The sequence below is a fragment of the Salmo salar genome, chromosome ssa14 (assembly GCF_905237065.1).
Source record: "Salmo salar chromosome ssa14, Ssal_v3.1, whole genome shotgun sequence".
Taxonomy (NCBI): domain Eukaryota; kingdom Metazoa; phylum Chordata; class Actinopteri; order Salmoniformes; family Salmonidae; genus Salmo; species Salmo salar.
In genome coordinates, this window is record NC_059455.1 from 67,541,084 (window position 1) to 67,550,574 (window position 9,491).

Below are 9,491 nucleotides of genomic sequence, written 5' to 3' on the forward strand. Positions count from 1 at the left end.
CCTATCCACTTTTTGAAAAACGTTTTAAAAAGCCAATCATATTTGTTCGTGTACTTCTTATTAACCAATAGTAGACGCTAAAGCCTTCATAAGGGTGGGCTCCCTCTGAACGATGCACACACGGTTAGAGTGATCCATAACGCTGTTGTCATGTTTTCCTGCCGTGATGGAGCGGCATATTTCTTATTCTAAAAGAATATTCTGAAATTAACAGATTTATGCATTTGTGATATTTTCTTGTATTAATTTATAGACGTCACGATGGGTAGCCTGTGTAGAGAAGTCGTCACTCTTCAACTCGGGCACTATTCAAACTTCGTTGGCACACATTGGTGGAATTTACAGGTTGATACGCGCTAAAGTTAGCGGTTTCTGCATATAACATATGCATGTGTTCTAAAAGTTGTAGTGGGCAAGCTAGCTATCTAGCTACTATTTTAGTTAACAACTGGTGCAGTACGTGGCTAAGTTAGCTGGTTAGCTAGCCACTACTATTCTGAAATAACTAGCTACTGTGCTACTGTTACTGTTGTTAGCTAGCATGACCCTAGTTATCGTACATTCAAACTGAAATAGCCAGGCTAACAATGCGGAGAAGAGTGGTGTTTTGGTGCACAGAGGGTGAGAGGTGCAGCAAAAGGGAGCGAGGCGAGGGTGTGGCCCACATTTTACTGCAACAACCATCGAGAGAAATTGCACAGCCAGAGCTAGAGCAAAAGTAACTAGATAAATTAATGTACTGTAGCTAGCTAGGTAACAACGAGGAAAAAACCCAGGAGTCAATTATACATCTCAGAAAAAAAGACATGCTATAAAGTTAGAGATAGCTAGCCTGCTAACTATGTCTTTGCTGTGAGGGTGTAGGCAGAGATGGTTCATTTATGGTGTAGGGACATTTTGTTGTAGTGTGGTCTGTTTATTGTCTGTCTATATAAACATTGTCAATTGGTGCTCAGTGCACCTCCCTTTGCAGCATGGAAGGTGACACATTGAATTACCATTTGTCTTTGAGTTGACACAGTATACATAGCACATATTTTAAGGCAAATCATATGTTATGTATGTAAATCTTGACTGCATCTTATGCCACTATTAAGATGCATGTTCTTCTCTCCCTCCCTCCTTCTGTTTGTATTGCATCAGGATGCCTCGCTGACCTATGACCCAGATGCACCCCCAGGTGAGCTCCAGAATGATGTTCTCTTCAGAGAGGGGCAAACCTTTGGGGGTCATATTACCTACACCCCCCGCCTGATCGCCATGGACCTCAAAGGTAATCAACCCTTGGTAACCTGCAGTGCATCATTCATAAGGGCACCATGTTGCCGAAATGTTCTGAAGCACTTAACTGCTTCCTTGAAATTTCACACAGATGGTTTGCTGAATGTCACTTAGAGGTCACAGATTGAGTAAACATGTCATGTTGAAGGTTTTACAAGGTTTGCCACAATTACAGTGTACATCTTTAGGTTTGACGGTGACAAATGGACAATGCATGTCATTGGAGTAAGGATTGCTACTGTGGATACAGGGGTAGATATAGATTGAACAACAAGGTTGGCTACATTTAAATACTGAATCAACATCCTCTGTGTCCATTGCCACTATATAGGTAGCCTTCAGACACTGAGACAGGAGGGGAGCCTCTATGAGACTGGGAAGGATCCCACTGCTATCACATGGTAAGTGTGTGTGCGTGCATTTGTCTGTCTGTGTGTTTCCCACAAACCTTGTTTATGTGTATGAAGTAAGTTACTTCTCTTTGCAGGAAGGGCAATGTAATGGTGCACAAAGAGAGCCTGCCAACAAAGAACTCCTTTCTCCTAGACCTGGACAAGCTAGACGTGAGTATGACACAAACACCAAGTATACTACTTCTCTCCCTTTAAACCCAAAGAATGAAGGCTTTTTAAATAGGATAGTCCAAAAACAACTCCTAGCCTTTAAACCTTTAAGCCGGGTGTAGACTAATCGATTTTGGCCCAGATTTGGCTGTCCCATACAAGTTTTTGAGATCGGAGATAAAATCCCCATGTTGCCTATTTGGAGTGCACGGCCATCACCGACGCTCATTTAATGTGAGCGTGTCAGAGATGCTACCAATCCCGTCTGTGAGCAGTCCCAGACGTGATATTTTCAAAAGTTTAATTTTATCAGCACAAAATCTGGAATGCTCTTGTAATGTAAGATGTGCAACGTCAAGTTTTGAGAACGGTGAGCAGCAATAGCCAATGAGAGCTCGCTAGTGAGATGGCAACGTTATTTTGCATAACCCAGAATGTGTAGACTCACGCAGGAGCAATGAGTACTACTAGTAGGCCTTTGTACTTGGCTTTAACCAAAGCAAAAGTGCCAAATCGTTACAGCTCTGAAGTTCACAAGCAATGTTTTTCAATTCAACATGTTGGCTAGAAATGTCAACTCTGTATGGCAAGCGTGAATATCTGACTGAAAACGTTTGAGGCTGCTTTGAGCCACCGCTCGTTCTAGCTACACAATCTAATAACATTGTTTTTTCGCAAGACAGCATGGTGGTATGGAGAATCTTCATGACCAAGTGAAGAATCTTGTAGTGTGTGACAACCCATCTGTGCCAGAGCGTTGAGTGTGCGCACCACTACGTTGGCAAGACAAAAACATACAGGAAATACGGTAATTTAATGTGAGAGGCTCGGCGACGTTAGGATTTTGAGAGTTGTGTAGTGTACACCCGGCATTAGCCCGATTGCATGTCTGAAGGAACCAGATAGGTGTAAGCAATATTGCTGAAGCCTGTTGAAAGGCTGGGTGAGCCGTCACCATATTACTTACACCTGCCCAATACTTGCAGATATTCAAACACCGAAGGTCTGGGCCCAAGGCAAGGAAATTGGAGTTGTTCTTGGACCAGGCATAACTCGTGTTCGAAAAGGCTCTCATTCAAGTGTCTTGTTATGACAGTTCTTTTTATGTCCAGAAGGGGGAGATATTGGCTGAGGTTGATTTTGACCCAACTCCAGTGCCTCACTGTTCAGGTAAGGTCTTCCTTTTAAGGTATAATTTTGAAGATGACATTTTAATCAATATTTAACATGATTTATAAGTTAGCAAACTATTGTATGTTTGAACTTGTATGACCAGAAATGGGCTAAAAGAGGATCAGACCGAGAAACAAGCCGCTCTCGGTCACTCACACACACTTTTCATCGATCCGTGTTTCCTGAGTAGGGGCTTTAGCCATGGAGACAGTGAACAGCCGCTTGGAGCGCGCTCAGAAGGGTTATCGACTGGAGGGCAGTGTGAGGGTATGGTCGGACTTCTTGAGGATCCACCTGCACCCCCGCACAATCTCTGTCATCCACGAGTACAACCATGACGGGTGAGAGCATCACCATAGGCACATAGAGTCAAATAGTAACAGCCAAAGATGCAGTTCTCCGTATCTCATTCCCAACCCAAAAAATGAAACCTTTACCCGGGTTCGTATCCTATATCCGACCCCACCCCCCTCTTTATTTTACTGTGTTTTTTATTCTTTACACATTTATTTACCAAATAGTTTGTTTTAATAAAAGTCAAGTTGAAGACTACAAGAAAAGGTTAACTATGATGCACCGTTGCTCAACCCAAAACCTCAACTGGAAACTGAAAAGCGGGGTAAAAGAGGGCATGAAGCCCTGAGCTGTCCCTACCAGTTCCAAAGTTTGGTTGACGAGTTGTTGAACAGATATGAACCTGAAAAATGATTAAGTTCACACGCTACAGTACATTACTCGCAGTGCCTTTCTTAGTGTACATCCAGTCCTATTATGTGGCTAGGTCAACTCGTGCGTTTCCCATACGCTACAGCAGAACTATCTTGGGTTTCTCAGGAAAATGACTTGGTTTTGGCATTGTGTTCTACAGGGAGGCCCACCGCCTGGAAACGTTTGGCCAGGGGGAGGCTCTGCTTCAGGGCTCAGTGCTGGAGGATCTGGAGGACAGACTACACTTCTTCATAGAGGAATGTGACTACCTACAGGTAACTGACTGGTGATCCTCTTTCATGACTCTCCAATAGGGATTATCACAAACCCTGGTCCTGGAAAACTACATGTCTCGAATACCAAAAATATCCATCCAAACATACTTTGTTCATTCTAAAGGCCCCATTCGGTACAATCACTCCTCGAATGGCTGATTTAATCTGTTTGTCATCTCTCCTTTCTCTTTCTCCCGCTCTTCATTCTGCCATCCCTCTCCCTCCCAGGGGTTCCAGGTGCTCTGTGACCTGGCTGATGGCTTCTCTGGTATGGGTTCAAAGGTCACCGAGATGCTGCAGGACTCCTATGGGGGACGGGGCATCCTTACCTGGGGGCTCGCACCTGTTAGTCACCCAGACACAGTGAGTGACAAGAGGGAGGTTTTTGGCAGTGTGTTTTCAGGCAGTTCATCTGTAAGCACTGTTTTCTTCAACAGTGTCATGTTCATTAGGGCACTCAATGGACAATTAGCATTTCTTATTGGCCAAGTCCAGGTAGTCCCTCCCTGTTTGTCAGTTTTCTTCCGTTTGGTGCCTAATGAACATGACCCAGGTGTTCTTTGTCAAGTCATGCCATGAGTTTTATTCGCTGTAAAATTGTAGATAGAAATGTAATTCATAGAGTTCAGCTGAGATCTGTGATTTTGTTTTTATTTCACAATTTTCTACTGATTTAATGACTATAATCTGGTTTTATCCGTATCATAGTAATTGTTTCATGCACAACTATTGTGTTGTGAATAAAGTCATATGACATTGTTCTTCTGTTGCTTTCTTCAGACCCCGATGAAGGAGCTCTACCACCTGTTGAACTACTCCTTAGGCATGGTCCACATGGCCAATAACAGCTCCTTCTTCTGCCCTTTGACCCTGAAGGGCGGGCTGGGCAGACGGCCCGCCCAACCCCCCTCCTTCCCCCACCTCAACTACGACGTGAGTCAGACAGACGCCACCCTCTTTTCCCATCTATCATCTGTCTATTCCCACATTTTGGTAGTCATTTATTCATTCTGTCGCTGAAAATATATAGACTTGATTGAGCTGTAGTGTAAATGATTGACATCGCTCTCCCCCACCGTTGCTTGAGAGGATGCTAACAGTTGTTTTTAACACGCCAACCCTAAGATGTCCTACAACCCCAGAAATGAATGTGTGTGTGTGTGTGTTTCTCTGTCTATTCCCATCACTCACTGTCTTTTCGGTCTCCTCCAGCCCTCACTGTGGTACCACTCCAGCTCTGTGCTGGCTCTGGCCCTGGACTCCCTTACTGTCCCTTACAGGCTGAGGCACAACAGCACCCCCATGTGGGAGTTTGCAGACGCACTGGCAGTGTCCGGGAGAAAGGTGAGAGCTGGGGTGCTTTCTTTGAATCCATTACCGCTGAGTTTAAAATCAAGCCATTTACATTGCTAACCCTACTGCTATCTCTAATGTCAGATTTTTAATTTTCTTCTTCCCAATGAGACTAACCTGGTTAAATAACCTGTGAAAGGTTTAGACAGGTATTACTAAAATAACAGCTCAAGCTAGACTGCAGCTCTGGTTGGCTTCAGATATCCCCCTGAAATAACATTTAGAAGGGAATGTCCAGGGCACAAGATAATCATTATGTCTTCCCCACAGCCTACTATACATTTAACAGATTTACAGTGTGTGAGAGACCAGGGTCATATTGATTAGTGGGCACACAACAAAACATTTGAAAACATTTCTTGTTAGCCAAGTCCATGTATTTCCTCCCTGTTTGTCTGTTCCGTTTGGTGCCTAATGACGGGCCGCCCAATTTTTTTTGGTTTTTTGTTTACTTAAGTCTATTTGGTATTTTCTTAACTCTTCTTGAACTGCACTGTTGGTTAGGGGCTTGTAAGTAAGCATTTCACGGTAAGGTCTACACTTGCTGTATTTGGCGCATGTGACAGTTTGATTTAATGAACATGGCCGAGATGTGTTTTTCCTCAGCTGGTGGCTGCGTACGGAGCCCTCCCCTTTCCGATGACACAGGGCAGCTCTCTCCCCGACGCCCTGGGTGACTGCGCGGATGTGTTGCCGTGGAAACCCCTATCGGCTTGCCCCGAGCTGGGCGATGGCCACTGCTTCGGCCAATCAGTGACCCTCAAGGGTTTAGAGGGGCAGAGTCTGGTCAGGTGAGACAAAACATGGCTGTTATGTTACTGTTACGTTACTCTGTCAACTGCAAGTGTATTTCTGGGGCATGTAGGCCTATGTGTACATCTGGGTATTCCAACTCATAGGGTTTTAGATGCAAAACTCCCAATATCACTCCACATGTATATCAGATAAGTTATCTTGTCAGCGTTAGTCAAAGGTTGAGTTGACAAATTTGCAGATGTTTTTAATGGTTCTGAAGGTGTGTAGAAACGTTGCTCTGGTGTTAATGTGCATTGCTGTAACGTTGTGGTCCCATCTGCAGCCAGCTGAGACCAGGGATGCAGCCGCCCACCCAGCTGCATACTCTTGACAGTGGGGAAGAGGTGCTAGCCTCCTACATCAATGCTCACTACCCCGCTACGCCTTTGTGAGTGTCATTCTTGCATACACAATAGCACCCGTTTTCACACACACACACACTCGTGCACTGACAATGTCAAACACTCACATAGGCAGGCTTAGAGACATGGCCACATGCACATGGACGAATACAACACACACACGACTGTAGTAGTTTGACCACACCAAACCAATCCTGCTGTTTAAACCATGAAAATCTCAATTGACCATTTCCTCATTCTCCCTGTGTAGTTCGGTCCAGCTAGTATCCAGCCCCAGTAAGCTGACCCCACCCTTCCCACAGATATTCAGCCAATCCTTGGGTCCACAGGGCTTTCTGCAGAGTCAAGCCCCTCCCCCCAACAGTGAGTAAATCTAATCCTAATGTTTCTCTGACATTTCTGGTCCATTTATCTAACTGCGCTTTCTTTCTCACTCTCAAGTTATTTTCAAAGTTTGTCTGTTTGTCACTCTCTGACTCGGTCTATGTTTCTGTTATCAAGTTTTATTAGTCGTATGTTCAGGATACACATGGTATACACCATCCAATTAAATGCTTACTTGCAGGTTCGTTCTCGGCAATGCAACAACAATAATAAAATATAACAATACGAACATAAAGTAAATGGCTCAGTAGAATATAAGTTTTGCAGAAACCCCCCGACCGCATACGTTCAACACAAGTGCTCAATGCCAGAAAGAAGTTCCTTGACAAAATAAATATTTTGTTATTATATTTTTGGAATACAACATTGAATACAAAGTATGAGAGACTGTTGGATACTGTTGGATACAAGCATAGTGAGGCATGAAAATAGAATAGACTTATTTAGGGATTGTGAGGCAGAGATCTTGCCTTCAGCAATAGATTATGTCAGGCATGATTTTTACTGCAATATTTACACATGTATCTGGGAAGGGGGGGATTAAGGGGCAAGTGTTTTTATATTGCGCAGTATTAATAAATGGCAATAGTAAAAGCCATTTTATCTGGCTACACAAGTGATTGTATATGCATATTCTACCCTTCCTCGCTCACTCCCTGTCAGTCACTTCACTTCAGATCTCTGCCTCACAATCCCTAAATAAGTCTATTCTATTTTCATGCCTCACTATGCTTGTATCCAACAGTCTCTCATCATTGTCAGGTCTATACCTCTAACCTTATCTCCCTCTTCCTATCCTTTCTTCCACAGAGCGGTCCTGTGCGGTCCCCTCCGTCCCCGTGCTCACCTCCCTGCAGTCGTCTCCGGCCCTGGGCCCGTGGCTGTCAGAGCTGCACCGCGGTGTCAGCACCCTGGACCCCCGCCGCATCGCCCCCAGCTTCCTCTCCCAGGGACCTGAGCTGACCGACTTCCAGGAGTCCCTGGAGCAACTCCGCCTCCTGGCCCGCTGTTACCGCAACGATAGCGGAGGCGTGATGCGCTCCTCCTCGGAAGAGGACGATGATTGATTGATTTGATTGACTGACAACCGCTGAACCGCAAGAGTCATTTTCTGTTTTCCGCATTGTTAGCCCGGAATGATTCTGCGCACTCCATACCATCTGAATAGATGGGTCTCAATCGACATTGACTAGTATTGACAGACCCACCCGTCCACATTGTATATTCTTGTCTGTGGATCTGATCGCATTCATAAAGACTCAGTGAGACTTGATAAGGATTGTGAATTCTGGTTGGAAAGAATGGACTGGCTGTTTTACTTTTTTTTTTATTTCACCTTTTATTTAACCAGGTAGGCCAGTTGAGAACAAGTTCTCATTTACAACTGAGATGGTGACAGAGAACGGTTATGGTGAAAGATTGAGGTTTTAACTGACAAAAGATATTTGGACTGTGAAACTCGGTCATTAAATAAAGGAGAGACAAAATAAGACGATAGAAGAAGGAAAGGTCAATGAAGGGAGAATGTTGGTAGGCTATATATTGGAACTGATAGTGAAGTTAATTTGCCACATGCACAGGATACAAAAGGTGTAAATCACTACTCTCTAATTCTTACTTTGCGAGCTATTTGACAACAATGCAGTGATGATAATATAGAATACATTTTTTTAAAACACAAGAACTACGATGTGAGTTAAAGAAAAGCGAGAATGCAAGTACTGTATATATGTGTATTTGCAAATAAATATGCTTTATACAACTGTCCAGTTATTGTCAATAGTCTCCCAAATTAAGATAATATAAGTCATTGTAGATTTCTGCTAGAATCTGTGGCAGGGAGGAAATTAAAGGTGCAGTAATCTTTTATAGTTTTTCTGTCCTTGCCACTAGATGGCAACATTGAAGCTATGGCAAAAAAATTTGCGGAACGCTAAGAAAAAGCTGTTATCTTTATCAAGCCTTTGCAACAAGGAGATGGATTACATTACGCATCCATTTCTGTCAAAAGTTAAAATCATTTAAACTTTTTACATAAGTTAAAATTACTGAAATTATAAAATATACAAAAATTGTATGGCTGGCCCCTAGGCACATATATGGTAGATGCTCTGCCTATAGCTTGAAACTAACTATCTTCTCAGTGTAGTGTGTCTATTTATGAGAATCAGGTTGGCTGTAGCCTTTGACAAATACAGAATTATGCCAACATCTCCCGTACACACACACACACAGCTCATTAAGAGGAAGCTGACCAGAGGCAGTTAACCCACATAATTTTCCCTATCTGACAAGAAGTCAAAAGAAGATAACAAACTTGAGGTTTTCAGAAACAAAGAATTAGATGTCTGAAGTCTGCCTTCTTCCAGATAGCTCTTATATCTTATTTTTTCACGGACCGTGGAGAACCTGACCTCTTCCAGCACCTCTAGCTTGGACTCCACCTCCCCGAATTCAGGCCGCCTGATTTCGAGCACCATCCTGGGGCTGTGCTGTGCGCTGGGCCTCCCTGGTAACATAGCTGTCCTGGTGGTCATCCTGTGCCGCTCGTCCCGACGCCCCAACTTCACCGTGTGCCTCATGCTGAACCTGGTGTC

At 43.8% G+C, this 9,491-nt stretch overlaps 1 protein-coding gene across 2 annotated transcripts; it reads left to right on the forward strand.

Annotated features, from left to right (window-relative positions):
* Positions 1–91: 91 nt before the first annotated feature.
* msto1 (misato mitochondrial distribution and morphology regulator 1) lies at positions 92–8,661 on the forward strand. Of its 2 annotated transcripts, XM_014141549.2 has the most exons (15): positions 92–123; positions 254–345; positions 1,144–1,273; positions 1,613–1,682; positions 1,769–1,844; positions 2,957–3,014; positions 3,208–3,358; positions 3,886–4,000; positions 4,229–4,363; positions 4,781–4,933; positions 5,213–5,344; positions 5,960–6,144; positions 6,432–6,536; positions 6,761–6,873; positions 7,705–8,661. In XM_014141549.2, the coding sequence occupies exons 2-15, from the start codon at positions 262–264 to the stop codon at positions 7,959–7,961; spliced, it is 1,764 nt and encodes a 587-aa protein (XP_013997024.1). In that variant the 5' UTR covers positions 92–123; positions 254–261; the 3' UTR covers positions 7,962–8,661. The 2 variants fall into 2 exon arrangements, with proteins under 2 accessions (XP_013997024.1, XP_013997023.1); XM_014141548.2 differs by having other exon boundaries at positions 119–345.
* Positions 8,662–9,491: the final 830 nt, after the last annotated feature.